A 15,043-nucleotide genomic window follows, 5' to 3' on the forward strand; every position below is an offset into this window, starting at 1 on the left:
ACTTTTTATAGTCTATGCTTTTGTGATAATACCATGCACTCTTAGTGCTAAAACCACTAGCTTGTGATTTGAACAACCAAAGCAACATTATCTACAGCAGTCGACTTATTACCTGTCTCATTTCTTTCCAATGAAACAACTTAGCTCTGATTTACAAAACTCTAATGTAAGAAATCTTACAGGAATGCATGTGATTATTATAGTTGTAATTCAGACCTCGTCGCACTAGACAGCCTTATAAGCCAGTCTATGTGCGTTTCCAGAAAGGGCGAATGGCCACAATGTGATGATAGCCTTTGGTGACAAGTAAGGCAGAAAGCAAGGATGTGGAGCATACTTCACTACCAAGATCCAAGATCTGGTCGGTGGTTCATGCCTAGAAAATAATTTGTCAATTTGAGACGAATTGCTCTTAAACAGAGAGCCCAGCAGTGTTTCTGAATCGTCGTCTGGTGTCCCAGAAAAGGTAAATGTAATTAAAATTTCCTTTAAGAAAGTGACCGTGGCCCTCCCTGGTGGCGCAGCGGTTTAAAGCACAGCACTAAGCTAAAGCCACTTCAGCACGAGTTCAGTCCCCGCCCCGGAGGTGACCATGTGGACCGGCAGACCTCTCCTGACCTGCCCACTGCTCCCCTCAACAGTGTGCTTCATCCATCGGCCTGTTCTGCTCTCCTCTCTGTCTCTGGTGAATCCTCTCGCTGCCCCTGCACCTCTGGCCTGTACCCCAGCTCTGTATGCATAAATAAATAAATCTTAAAAAAAGAAGAAGAAGAAAGTGACCTGCCTTATACCATTTTCAAAGATGTTTACATATACTCTGTTCCTTTCACCCCTTAGTAACTCGCAGAGAGCCGGAAGGGATTATTATTCTCCCCCCTCCCTCTACAGCTGAGAAAACTGAGGCCAGAGCCACCGTGTCTGCTTCGAGACGTGCCTCAGACCCGCACCGTCCGCTGTGCCTCTTCCCCTGGGGGTCCCGCCACAGGTTCTCGCGTGTCCGTCACTCATCTCCGACTGTCCCTTTGGAGGCCTGTGACAGCCGGAGCACAGCTGTCACTGTGGCATCCAGTGAGAAATCCGAGAGGCCTCCAGGGAGCTTCTTCCGCTGTCTCCGCCTGCCACCAGCGAGTCTTGGAGATCTCCCCGCTGCTCCCCCACATCTGGGCCACACTTGGAGGGCTGCTTGCGGGCAGCCCCACAAAGAGATGGGGCTAACACCAGGTTTATGCTCGCGGTTCTAGAGGCTGGAGGTCGGAGGTGGGCTGGCAGGTGGGTTTCCTCTGAGGCCTGGCTCTGGCTTGCTGTCTCTACCCTGGCCTGGCCTGTCCTCTGTCTCTCTCCCCTAACCTTCTTCTTAAAAGGACGTGACAGTCTTGCGTGAGGGCCCTGCTAATGACCTCATGTGAAATGAATCACCTCTTTAAATACCCACTCCAGACATCCTTGGTCTGGGGGCGGGGGTCAGGATTTCAGCAGCAGGAATTTCTGGGGGTGCTGGGTATTTCACAATCCAGCCCATAATGATCCTGTTCTGTTTCTGACCTGCTTGAGAGCCACCTGCCTTCTGCTCTTCGCTCTGCAACACGTTCCCCTCTGTGTCCCCTCTTCCGATTCACTGTCCCAGGGGCCCAGTCTGGCTCGTGAGGCCCCCTACTGCTTATTCTTGTGTCAGGCCCTGGTTGCTCACAGACAGCGGAGATGCTCCTGGCCCTGGCCGCGTTGCTCTCTGCTTCCCTGTCTTGCCGTAGCCCCCAGAACCTGTCCTGACCAGACCTGCGGTTTCACACCTCCCTGCCTTGGCTTACACGTGTGCCCTCACCCTGACCTCTGCCTCCCCTGCCAACCTCTTCCTCATTCTTCACATGGGGAGTGAGTGGGCGTCTCTCCTGACCCCTGCAGGCTGACGCCCCTGGCCCCCAGAGCCAGGGGTGCCTGGGTGCCTCCATGCACCTCAGGCTCACAGGCATGACCGAGTCTGGGAAGATTGACACTGTATGCTAAGGAAGTGATGGTCTAGGCCAATGTTGGGGGCTCGTCACCCCAACAAGCTATTCCCTGCACCTCGGGAGGTGTCTGCTGCCCCAGACCAGGCGGTTTGCACAATCTGGGGGGAGGTAGTGCTTCTTCCGGTTTACAGAAACAACTCTGCTGCTTACCATCTGCACCTGGTCGTGCATGTATTTCCAGGTTTATGCACGTTTGAACTGAGGCCACCCTCAGTTCATGGGGACAGGGGCTTGCGTTCATTTCCTTTTTGCACCCTCTTCACTTTTCCCAAAGCAGATGCAGCCCTCCCCCACCCCCTCCGTCTCCTGGCCTGGGGGGGAAGGGCCGCCCACCAGGTGGCATTGTGGTTCTCTGAGTTTCTAGGGTCAGAATCCTGCCCGGTAGAGCTGGTCAAGGGCTCCATCCAAGAAGCAGCTGGCCTTCACATTTTCGCCAGCTCCCAACTTCACTGGAGTATTCTTTCCCATCTAATCTGGAAAATAAAATCACACAAGCTCTCCCATTCCAGCACTTCGTCAGAACCTTTATCCTCACGCCAGCATGTGATGCTGTGAGTGATTTTATTCACGAGCCCCACCTCTGCCCGTACAAGGCTGTGTCAGGAATCAGCTTGTCCAGCCCCAAATTCATGTGAGAATCACTTAGTGTTTGGGTTTTGTTCCTCTCTGCAGACGGCTTACACAATGACCTATTCTTCTTTGGGGCTCAGTGCCCAGGGCTGGATACATTGTAATGCTCCCCAAATATCTACCAAAAGTGAAGCTGAAATGGAATCTATGGGAAGATAGGGCAGAGACCTCCAAGTGGATAGTTGAAAATATTCACAGAAAGACGCTTTTGTTAATAGGGTGGGGGTGGAGGTGAACGTGTTACCAGCTGGCTAACTGCCATGGGCAGAGGGGGGATTAGAGGATGCCAGGTTTTGAATAGAGGAGTTCTATTACAATTTGATGGCAAGAACTCTGGTGATAAACTGAAATCTGCCCCCCTGTTGCTGGCTCCGTTTTCGTAAGCAGAATCATCTTTAAGCCTGGCATGCGTGGGACGTTACAGCAACTGGTGGGAATGTCTGAACTGTTGTCTGAACTGTCGGGCCTGGAAATTGCCACGGTCAGGATGCTGTGAGGTCCCATACGGATACGGCCATCAAAAGACCTAAGGGTGGTAACTAGTAGAAGTAAAAAAGATCAGCTGGATATTTTTATGTAAGAAAGAGTGAAAATAAGTATAGGATGTAATATACCACGTAGGATGGGCACGCACTGATGGCAGTCATTGTATGGGAGCCCTGAGTCACTAAAGGAGTGAAGGAGACCAGTCTCCAAGGAGCACGTGTTGTAGAGTTAGCCTGCGAGGTAAATCCACAAAGCAGAAGGTAGATGGATGTTCCTTTGGGCTGAACTGGGAGTGTTACAGAGCACCCCAGTGCCTGTCTGTGGGTCCTCGCTGGCGCGCTTAAGATTCGGCTGTATAACAGTTACCCACACAGAACGTCAATAATGGGTTTATTTACACGGGGAAAAGAAAAGGAACAACCCAGGGAAACACAGAGATACAAGTTAACTATCGTCCTACAAATTCCACTAAGGTGGAACCCCAATAGCACACTGAAAGCGGTAACCCCAATAGCACACTGAAAGCTGATGGGAACTAAGCAACCAGCCACCAGCCTCGAGGCCAAGGAAGAGAGAGACCCTCTATAGCCCAGAATCTCAAGATGGCGCTTAACACCACCCTGGGTCCTTGAGGCCCTCCCTTTGGTGTTTCGGAGTCTGGGGTGGGGGTGGAGCCCACAAAACCTGTGTGTGTAGAGTTCATTCAGGACATCCTCTCCCACAGCGGGAGGATAAAGGGGCCGACAGCTCATAGGTATGTGTTTCCTTTGGGGTAGTGAACGTGTCCTAAAATCGTGGTGATGATTGCATAATCGTGTAGGTACACGAAAAGCCATTTAAGTCATGTGTTTAAAGTGATGTTTATGATGTAAAAGTGACTTCTCTGAAAGCTGTTTAAAGTGTTAGGGTTTGGGGAGAAGAGGATTCTTGTTAAAAATATCTTATTATATGACAGTGTAATTCACTATATTATCTTTTCCAGAAATGACACCAAATTTCCTGTCATTCATCATAAACATCTGAATTTTTAGGCAGAGAAAATCCCAGAGAATATGTTTCTGATAAACTCTAAAATTAAAGACTTTAACAATTAAGTCAAGTCCGTTTTTCCATTAAGTGCTTGACAGTGGAGGACATGAAATGTGTTTGTTCTTTTAGCTGATGCCATTTGTCTCTCCCGTTGATTTGTCAAGAATGAAGATGGAAACTGGAGTTCCCAGGCCTTCGCAGGTGACCTGGAGCAACCTTCTCGTTGCCTGGGTATTCACCTGCTCCCAGCCCTCTTGGTAATTCCATGCTGCCTCCGACAGGAGAGCTCCTCCTGGAATGACTTTCCTCAGCCTGTTTCCTTCACCACTGGGAAAAGTCTGCTCATCTTTCAACGCTCAGATCCAATGTCAACTCCGTGACACTTTGTTTACTTCAGTATCCCATCTTAAGAGTTAATTTCTTCCTCAGGCCTTTACACATGTATGATTATAACATTTGATCACATTGCCTTGTGACTGTACACCCAACATCACACCAGCAAAGTGGCCTCTTCCAGCCACAGGCCATCTGCCTACTGATGAGGGGCACTAAAGAGTATTACATGGAGGTCTAAAATTCTGGTTCCAGACTTCCTGGATTTAATTCCTGACTGTGGCCAGATAACCAACCTTTCAATCTGGTTTCTTCAGCCCTCAGATGGGATAAACTACCTACTGACAATCTGAGCTGTTAGCAAGGATGAGTTCATATACGGACAACTCTTAGAACTGTGCCTGGGTTGGTACCTTCTAAAAGTGGGCAGTTACTTTCACTCTTGGTATCATTGTGGTTGTCTGAGTCTTTTGTTTTGTGGCAAGAGTAGGTGTTCTGGAGGGCCTGGTGTGGTCACACCCTTCGTGTTCCCCAGATGCTCCTGGGATAGGCGAGGTTTGCTTCCCCGTGCTGGAGTGTACCTGCCCTGGTATGAAAGGCCGGGAATGTTAAGCCTCGTGACAGCCTGCGAGGTCCCCACTGTTCATCTTACAGAAGAGGACGCTGAGCAGACACCAAGTGCACCAGTTGGCACACGGCAGTGGCAGTGGGGTGCCAGGAGTTGGGCCCAGCCGTCGTATCTACCAGGCACCCTCCTTCCTCCTTACATTTCTTTTTTTTTCCTCCTGCCAAGAACATGGACATTCTGGAATATGAAACCTGCAAAAACCAAAGTATAGGTTTCTGTACATATTAGAGCCGATTAAGGAAAGGATGTGTAAGGGCAAAGACCCTTAGTACAAGATGTCCTCGGCCGTGACCGTGGCCTCCTCTACTTTGGTTTGAATCTCTGGGAGGGGAATCTGACTGATGGCCACCACCACCAGGTTGGCGGCGTGGGCTGAGGCGCTGGCCACGCAGATCCAAAACGACTCTTCGTACTGTTCTTCCACCACCACCAAGCGAAAGAGCCTCTCCTGGAAGTTGGCGATGCGCTCTGTCAGGTCGTGCCACCGCACCGCGGCCATGAAGCTGGCGATGGCCAGAGCCACGACGCCACCTGGAACCCAGAAGGCCAGACTCAGGGTCAGCGCCAAAGGCCACATGCCCAGCCATGCCACAGAGCATATCTCTGGCTCCGGCAACAAGCTCTGGGCGAGTTAACCAATTCTTGGGAAGACACACGTGTGCAGGGGCGTGTGAGCCGCAGGGCAGGTGGAGAGAGCCGCCCGCCCATGAGGTGGGCACTGAGTCTCCAGGCTCTGACTGTTCTGGGATCTGTGTGTGGGCCCCGAGGGCTCCGTGGGGGAGGGAAGGTGCCCTCACGTGCAGGCTGGTGGAGGGTTCCACCTTAAGTTAGCCTCTTCCCATCCTTACCTTTAAGGTAAGAAGAGAGAAGGGAGGCAGGAGAGGAGGAAAGGAGAGAAGGCACCATTGGAAGATTCCCAAAGGTCCGTGCTTCCCCAGTGGACTCAAACTTTGCCTTTCTGGGATCTCCTTCTTCCCTCTCCCTCTTCTCCTCCCTGGTTCTCTGCCTCTGTCCTCTCATTGGCTCTCTCTCCCTTTCCCTCCACCTCCCTGCTTTTCTACAGCTTTCCCATTTATGAAATGATTAATCTTAAAAAAATTATTACATCTTCATTGAAGCAAATGTGGACACCACAGAGAATCATAAAGATGAAAATACAAATTTATTTTATCTCACAAGGAGACAGAAACATTTGGGACAGTTTAGTGTCTTTCTTACATCCCATTCTTTGGAGCAAAATGAGTCTCTTGCTGTTCCTACCTGCTCAGACTTGCTGCCCAGCACCGGGCCTGCTTCCGCCAGCTTGCACTCGGGCTCAGCTCCCTTTAAACTGGGGCTGAGCCCTCCCTGGTGGCTCAATTGGTTAAAGTGCAGCACTGTGAAGCTGTCTGCAGCCCCTGTAGCTTGAGGGCCATCCCCAGCCAGGGAGTGACCCCCAGGGCACAGCAGACCTCTCCTGTCTCCCCGCTGCTCCCTCAGCAGTGGACTTCAGGAGATCCACCTGTTCTGCTCCCCACTGTGTCTCTGGTGAATCCTCTCCCCCCCACCCCCGGCATCTCTGGCCTGCACCCCAATTCTTGTATGGATAAATTAATAAATAAGTCTTTTTAAAAGATTTTTTTTTTAAATGATTTTATTTTATTTGTGCATACAGAACTGGGATACAGGCCAGAGATGTGGAGGGTGAGAGAATTCACCAGAGACAGAGTGGAGTGCAGAACAGGCAGATCAACGAAATACACTGCTGAGGGGAGCAGCGGGCGGGTCAGGAGAGGTCTGCCACGCCATGTGGTCACCTCCGGGGCAGGCGGGAATTGAACTCATGAGGAAGCGGCTTTAGATTCTCAGTGCTGTGCTTTAACCCGCTGCGCCACCAGGGAGGGCCTTAAAAAGATTTTTAAAAATTGGGGCAGAACACTCTGGCCCAGAGGCACACCTAATTAAGTTTTGAATGAACTTCCCTGTGATCCAGATTGCCTCTGACTTGCCAGCAGTATGAGGCATGGCATGCATGTCTTTTTCCATCTGTCTTTGTGTTCCTTCCCAGCTCTCGCCTCAGCAAAAGCCCCTCCTGAATTGTTGAACCCAAGGACGTTCATATTTCTATACCCCTTGACACTACCTTTTGTCAAAGTGCCTTTTAAAAATGCTCTCCTCGGCCCTCCCTGGTGGCGCAGCGCGTTAAAACACAGCACTGAGAAGCTAAAGCCGCTTCCGCATGAGTTCGATTCCCGCCTGCCCCGGAGGTGACCACGTGGCGCGGCAGACCTCTCCTGACCCGCTCGCTGCTCCCCTCAGCAGTGTACTTTGTCGATCTGCCTGTTCTGCTCCCCACTCTGTCTCTAGTGAAGCCTCTCACCCTCTGCATCTCTGGCCTGTACCCCCAGTTCTGTACGAATAAATAAATAATCTTAAAAAAAAATGCTCTCGGTGGCGTGGGCGTGGAAGGCCAGCTCTCCAAGGCAGGGCGGCGACAGAGCCGAGCATCCGGTCAAAAGGCAGGAGCAGCACTTTCCACGTGCCAGTCACCATGGAGTCCCAAGTGGAGAGAAACCCGGCACCTCCAGTCGAGCTGGGGTGAGGCACGTGACAGAAGTAATTCTAAGAAGCCCACGGTCTGCAAACTGGTGACTTCATGGTTGTTGACTTACGCCGTTAGGCTGTCTCACCCAATAGGACCACACTCCCTGCTCTTTATGGTCTCAAAGGTGAAGGTCGTGTGTGTGTGTGTGTGTGTGTGTGTGTGTTGGGGGTCAGTGGTGTGCAGCGACTGTTTGACCTGGGTTTTCTGAAACAGCTTTCATTTGCTAGGACTTGCTGTGTTCATCACAGATGAGTGTACATAATAACATGTGAATTAATTCCTCTGCATCAGTGTACTCTAACACACACACACACACACACACACACACACACACACACACACACCCTTTCTGCTTGGAAGATAGGTCTTGGTCATAAGTGAGATGGGGGTGAGGGAGAAGACCCAAGACTTCGCCTCAGTTGTGCCTGGACTGGACCGCATCTCTGCAGTTCAGGGCTCAGGGCTGGGAGCCTGGGGGCCTGTGGACTTCCTGGAGCCTCAGGTGCCTCATCTGTAAACACAGGCCAGTAGCTCTACCTCATGGGGCCTTGGTGCGGCTTGGGTGAGTCCCAGGTCCCTTCTCTTCTGTCATGTGTGCAGGGCTCCAACCTGGCAGCAGCAGCTTCTTGGCCTCAAGGTCCTGCCGCTCACCTCACCCCTCCCTCAGCCCCCAGCCAGGCAGGCGCTTCAACAATTTGCCTATTGTGACCGTCTCTGCGTCCTTTATAAGGACGGTGTTTGGGGCCGCCTAGAAACGCTCCGCACCTGGGAGGGAGGTCTGGCGGGGCGGGCGGCCCCTCACCCTTCTGTTACTCAGCCTGTGCAATGTGGGCACCATTTCCCTCCGGCCCCTCCTTACCTGCCAGGACGTTCCAGAGGCAGATGCCCCCGGGGCCGTTGACCGCCCTGTAGGGCACCTGGATCAGGTTAAGAATGGCAAAGCCCATGCTGGCCAGGGCCAGGGCCAGGGCCAAGAGGAGCAGCAGCAGCGTGGTCACGTGCAGGCCTGTGTTGAGCTCCCTCACCAGGTGTGGGAAGACTGCGGAGAGCAGACAGCCGTTTCAGAGTCACAGCTCCCGTCAGGCTCATCAAGCCCAAACCTGCTTCCCCGGAGAGTCCGCATGGGGGGTGGGGTGGTGGTGGGAGCGGGGAGCGGGCAGCAAGTGCAGGGGCTTCCAGAGGCAGGAGCTGCCCAGCGGACTCGGATCACGCCTTCCCCCCCCCCCACAACTCCCCCCCATTCCCGCTGGCACCTCTGCCAGCTTACCTGCCTCCTCCTGTTCACAGGTCGGGGTCTCCCAAGCCTGAGAACTAGATCCGTCTCCCTCTCAAGTGTCCTTTCCACTCCACAGTTTCCAGACACTCCACGTTTACATCCTAGCTCTGACTCAACTTACTGTCCTGAGTTTCCGTTCATATTTATCTCTGTCCAGTGATCTCCAGCATGGAAACTGCACCCTGCAAAAGCCGTCTCTTAGGTCGCTCCGTGCTGCCTTTCTGTCATGGGGGGGGGTCCCCCCCGTCAGGCTCATGCTCCCCTGTTATTCCAAGCCTGATAGCTTATGTCTCTTGCTTTGTGTCCCCTTTCTTGTTCATGCAGGATACCCCAGGAGAAGAGTCACCTGTGCAAGCAGCGGGAGGAAGAGGCTTTGCTGACAGGGATGAGGCACTGGCCACGGGGTGTGAATGCATGGCCCTCTACCACAGCGGTCACTCAGGGACAGCATGTGTGTCACCTGTACTAGTGGGTCTTCTTTAGAGTAGCAGTATTGCAGAAAGCCCACATTATGAATCAATATGAGGCTTTTAATAAATTAAGTGCAGCCACATAATACAAGTTTGAAAAGGAACTCATTGTGTCCTCATGTAGATATGAACCCATTTCCAGATTTGCAGGGACAGTTGTCCATCGCAAATTCTGGAGGGAGGAATGTGGGGAGGGCAAGGGGGGTCAGGCTGAGCAGGGTTGGGGTCTGGCACTCAGGAGTTTGTGACCCTGGACAAAGGTGCATGACCTCTCCGAGCCTCAGTTTTCTCCCCTGTCTGGCAGGGTGCTGGAGGGTTGGTCCACCACAGGCCACACGTCTGGCCTCTTGTGAATGAAAATGAGTTTGTTGAGACTCATTCAACTGATATGTTTGAGCACCTACTATGTGTCAGGCATTTTTTCAGGGCCCGGGGTCATTGGTGAATAAAGCCGATGCTTGGCTTCAATGTCGACCTACCAAAGGGGCAGAGGCAAACTGTAACTAAAAGCATAACAGAGAAGAAAGGGAACGTTACGGTGCAGGCGGCCGCAGGCTTTGGAGATGGCCCATGCGCTGTCTTCCAGGGGCTGTGTTTACTGTGTCCCCTTAACTTTGTTTTGCTCACGCAAGTCTTTGGAATATCTCTGCTTCCCGTGGTGTCCATGTCTCCTGCAGGCTTTGCGACTTCCTTAGTTGTTCTTTGTTCATTCCCCTTGACTGTGTATGAAATTGTGTCTTTTCCTGGCAGCTCTGTAACACTCTCCAATATCAGAAAAATCTCAAGGATGGTACAAAGGAAAGAATTTTTTTTTTTCCTTTGGATCCATCTGCGAGTACATTTGCCCTCATCTTGAGCACCTTCGGGTCGAGTTCCTCTAAAAAGTACATCCCCTTGCCAGACGCAATACAACCCCAAGGTCATTACTGGAACATGGAACACGGCTGCCGCCCTCCCGACACCCTGTTCTGGGTCCTTCCGTGGCTGCAGTGGCGGCCCACGTGGCAAACAGGGCTGGCTCAGAAGCAAGGCTGCAGAGCGGGCTCATGGCCTTGGCTTTTACTTCTTTGTGTGTGCATGTTCAGCTTCTTGTGGATGTCATTTTAAAAATTCTATTTTCTTTAATTGAGGTGTTTTACAGCAGTGGGTATGAGTTAGGTGGAGAAGTTCACACCTCATCGCCGCTATGCTTTTAATAGAGCTATTTTTCTAGTATCATCCCACCCAGTTTAATTTCTTGGCAAATATCTCTAGGGATCTTTATGCCCTCTGAATGTACATACCACGTGTTCTTCTTTCATGTCTATAAATGATGCCAAATTGTGTGATTCTATTTGTAAACAGTCCGGCTAGAAAATCTTTATGTACTTCAAAAGAGCCTTAACCTGGCCAGGTTTCTGACAACTGTTATTCTTAACTGTAGAAATCCAATAGTGGCTAAAAGTCCTTTGCATTTGCACGATGTGGACTAATTATGATCATGGGGACACTGTCCTTGCCACTCCCCTAGTGGCTTGGTTCTAGGGGCTTGCAGATTATTGCTTTTCTGGCTTTGTTTCTCTTCCCCAGAAGATCCTTCATAAGCTGGGCTTGAATTCCTGCCTGGTGTTGGCTGGAAAAACAGCTCAGAAGTGGCATGAACTTGAGCCCGCTCACGTTCCCGGACAGCGTCCAGCGCCTTGCCTGGGTCTCCCCACCAGAAGGCGGCTCAAACTGGGTGGTCTGATCGCCCTGCCCAGGGGCAGGGCCCTGGCTTCTCCTTAGTAGGAGTGGCTTTACATAAGCAGCATCAGCATGCTGCCTGTCATCTCTGCAGGTGGTCTGCACAGACACGCCGTGCCAAGGACACCCAGACCTGAGTCTGGCTCTCAAGGCTGGCTCTTCTGTTCTTGGCTGGGTGACCGGGGCAAGGTAGGCACTCCAAGCCTCAGTGTTGTCCTCTGCAAAATGGGATCGTTTCTGATTCCTTCTCTACACCCCTGTCGTGAGACTTTATTGAGACATGCTACATAAAGCACTTGCCAGAATGTCCGACACAGGTAAGCACTTGGGACCTGAACGGGTATCAGGAAGAAGTAAACAGCTACCCTTGTTTCTAAGGTTTCTTTGGGATTTTGTAGGAAAAGGCCGTTTTGGCTCTCTGTGGTCTTGGATATTATGCCTTAGTTGAAGCAACAGCTGAATCCCACATTTACACACAGCACTCATACATAGTGAAAAAAGTGTTTCAAGCAGCTTTCCCGTCTCAAGTATACTCACTCGTGAACTGGGTCCGGCGGCCCCCGAGTCCACACTGCCGCACCTTGCACCCTCGGAAGAGCCCGTAGTAAATGTCCCCGATGAATTTGACCAGCTCTGGATCCGTGGCGTTGACCAGGTCTGCTCCAGTCTGACACAGGATCTTCCCACTCAGCCAGTGGGGCACCACCAGGGCAGCGATGATCAGGACGAAGGAGGAGAAGCTCAGGACGGAGGCCAGCCCGTACCATGTCTTTTTGAACCATCCAGGCATTCTCGGGGCCACAGGTCACGCCCCAGGTGTCCGGGCAGAGGCGGCGACTCTGGACATCTTCTGGATGCACCGCACTCCTCTGCTCCAGGGTCAGCTCTTCCAGACCCTCTCTTTCAGGGTGGCCAGTCCGGCCCCTGTCCCCCTCAGCCGCTCCTCAAGGTCCGTGTTTACTACAACCACATCCGGAAGTCTCTGCAAGGCGGTCTTCACCTGACTTGAGTGTTGGGAGTAACCTGAGAGCTCCCACTGGACTAATGTTTCAGCAGAGGGTATTATTGTTCCTCCTTTCAGTATGTAAATAACCCTGGTGTGGACCTGTTCACGACCAGAAGCCACGAAGTCAGCTCTACCAGGTTGATCTGGCCAGAGAGACTCTAACCTGTTTCCAAAAATGGCTCCGGTAGAAGGAAAACAAAAATGAAACGATTGGCACTTGAACATCATCAACAATGCACCATATTAAATGCCGATCTCGGATGCATCCCTGGCCACTGCTTTCTCTTAAAATGTCACGGCTGTCCTAACCCCAAGAACAGTTATACATTACATGAAATGACCTCTGTTATCAAGGCTTCTCATTGAATGTGTCAATGAGGTGTTTAATTCCTGGATTTAAAACAGGATGAATCTACTGAGGGTAAAATTATATATAACAATTTGTGGCTGTTGGGGTGGCCTGGACCCCAAAACATTCTTTTCCCTCTACCTTTTGTGTCATCTGAGTTGGGACAGAAAAGTGTTTTTCTCATGTGTTTGCAAATAATAATCAGACTGCTAGGGTATTCATCTCTGAAGCTCTGATCTTTTTCTGTAACTTGTAGGGACTCAGATTGAAATCTTCCCTATTTTCTATCTTATCCTCTGGCTTTTTAATTTTTGACTTTTACTCTTACTGAATGTTACTGTCATGTGAGTCAGCAATGGCCCGTGTCAGTAGCTCTGGGAACACGATTGGACATAGGAGGCACAGAAGGTGCCTTGGGTGGTGTCGGAAGCGTGGCGGGGTCAGCAGTTTGCACTGTTAACCAGCTGGAGTTGGGTGAGGGCCAGAGGGACGGGGGAACAGAAATGTCAGACTTCTGCCCCCTCACTGGGGTTCATTTCTGTGCGCGCCTCATAGTGAAAGTAGAGAAGAGCATCTCTGAAGCTTATTCAGAACTCCTACCAAACGCTGCTCACCCAGCAACTCTTACCCAGCCGTGTGGACCCTTCTGGCTGTACCTCTCCTGGAAGGTGGATGTTAGGGCTGGGTGACGGTTCAGATCTTTGAAACAACAGTTCAGCTTCCTCATAATAACCTTGAAATAGTAAATGTTTTCTGGGAATAAATAGCAAAGTACAATTAAAAGCCTTAGAAAAGAATTGGCATCTTGATAATTAATTGGTGTTATTCTTATTTTTTTAAAGATTTATTTATTGATGCATACAGAACTGGGGTACAGGGGTGGTGAGAGACTCTACCAGAGACAGAATGGGTAGCAGAACAGGCAGATCAACGAATTACACGCTGAGGGGAGCAGCAGGCGGGTCAGGAGAGCCAGGGATCGAACTGGCCCTGAAGTGGCTGCGGCCAGCTTGCAGTGCTGTGTCCTAACCTGTTGTGCCACCCGGGAGGGCCCTGTTATTCTTTTATTTTAAAATCAAGCTTGCTTTTTTTTTTTTTTTTTGAGAAGGCAGAATGTGTGTTATTATACCTGAGTCACATTTCTGTCCTGAATGATGGAGTTATGACAAACGTAGGTATTGTGGGGAACAGCTGACTACTAACAAGTCCTTGTCATGCTTCACGCAGGCGGGAGTGGTTAAGCAGATCTCTAATTATTACAGGCCAGGATTGAACTGCTGTACTTCTGGGAAAGTGGTTGGGTGTCTTTGGCCTCAGTTCCCTAATCTGTTCTACAATTGTTGGGTCAAGTAGCACCTGTGAAACAGCACTTGCTGACCACATGGCACTATGTATGGCATACAGAGGGCACCGGGTGTCTGCTTCCCACCCAGCCTTCTAGTGAGCCTGTTCCTGATCATGAAGCTTGTGATAATAAAATGTGCTGCGGGCCGGACCGGAGATCTGTGTCATATATTCTTCGAGAAAACCTTGCTGTCATGTTCCAGGGTATTTTGTGGTTTGTTGTATATATTTATATATTTGTGAATATATTTAAACAGTTAAAATATAGCATGCTATAGTTTTGGTATCACGGTTTGGGCAACCTTTTATTTTTAAATACGCCTTCAAATGCGAATTTAAATACCCCAGCCCCCAAGTGGGAGACATGGGGACCTCACACTCTCTGGAGGCCCAGTGGGTTGTCACAGAGGTCCTGGTAAAGAGAAGACTTAATGACGCTCAGTTAGCCTGTGTTCAGCTACCGACTAGTGGCCACACTGCTCTACGCAGAATTATCTTCAAAACCTGAAAGACCAAACTGACGCCATGACAGGCTTCAGAATGCTTCTGAACCAGCCAGGCCTAAGTCTCGGTTATCAACAAGGCCCTCAGCCGAGTTTAACTGTCAATGTCCCATCTTGCTCATCCCATAGCAACCGCCAATTAGCAAGTAGGCAAGTGACCAGTCCAGGGCAGGAAAGCACCAGATGCCCTAAGGTATGCGGGCGAGTAGCGAAGGTCACATCTTACATGCATAGACCAGCCTGGTTAAGACAAGATAACTTTGTTCAATGTCCACCAATCAATGTACTGCTGAGCTAAAACTCCCCTCTGCAGAGCTGAAACTCCCCTCTTCTGCAATAAAAACCCTGCCTTGCCTGAGCTCGGGGCTCTCAACTTGGCCACTGCCTGTCAGTGCATGTTGGACGCCCAGGCTCGGGCTTGCAGTAAAGACCCTCGTGTGCTGCATGGGAATTGGCTCCTTGGTGATCTTTGGGAAACTCGAAACCTGGCCCAACAAACCCTTTCCAAGCAGGACAGTATTCCCCTCTCACTGGCCAGCCCACCTGAGAGCTATTAATGTCCTTGGGGACACCCAGCTATTCAACGGGGTGGGCGCAGGGAGAGGCCACCTTGCTCCAGCGCACCAGGTAACAGGAGTAGAGGCGCCAGGCGTGTCTGATCCTGGGCGCAGACCCCC

The 15,043-nt window shown here is 50.9% G+C and overlaps 1 protein-coding gene across 1 annotated transcript; it reads right to left on the reverse strand.

Moving 5' to 3' along the window:
- Positions 1-5,084: 5,084 nt before the first annotated feature.
- CLRN2 (clarin 2) lies at positions 5,085-11,954 on the reverse strand. Its single transcript, XM_004681391.2, has 3 exons — positions 11,702-11,954; positions 8,556-8,735; positions 5,085-5,643 (listed from the first exon to the last, which is right to left on the reverse strand). Exons 1-3 carry the CDS (start codon positions 11,952-11,954, stop codon positions 5,378-5,380), a joined length of 699 nt encoding a protein of 232 aa, XP_004681448.1. The 3' UTR covers positions 5,085-5,377.
- Between the last annotated feature and the right edge of the window lie 3,089 nt (positions 11,955-15,043).

This window comes from Condylura cristata, unplaced genomic scaffold (assembly GCF_000260355.1).
Source record: "Condylura cristata isolate star-nosed mole 26May11 unplaced genomic scaffold, ConCri1.0 scaffold00012, whole genome shotgun sequence".
Taxonomy (NCBI): Eukaryota; Metazoa; Chordata; class Mammalia; order Eulipotyphla; family Talpidae; genus Condylura; species Condylura cristata.

Bases quoted from the DNA above. Each gene is read 5' to 3' on its own strand.
- CLRN2 (XM_004681391.2), bottom strand. From the start codon at position 11,954: ATGCCTGGATGGTTCAAAAAGACATGGTACGGGCTGGCCTCCGTCCTG. The intron at 8,736-11,701 runs GTGAGTATACTT...TGCTCTCCGCAG, and splicing joins CCGCCGGACCCAGTTCACGA to TCTTCCCACACCTGGTGAGG. The intron at 5,644-8,555 runs GTAAGGAGGGGC...TCTGGGTTCCAG, and splicing joins CCTCTGGAACGTCCTGGCAG to GTGGCGTCGTGGCTCTGGCC.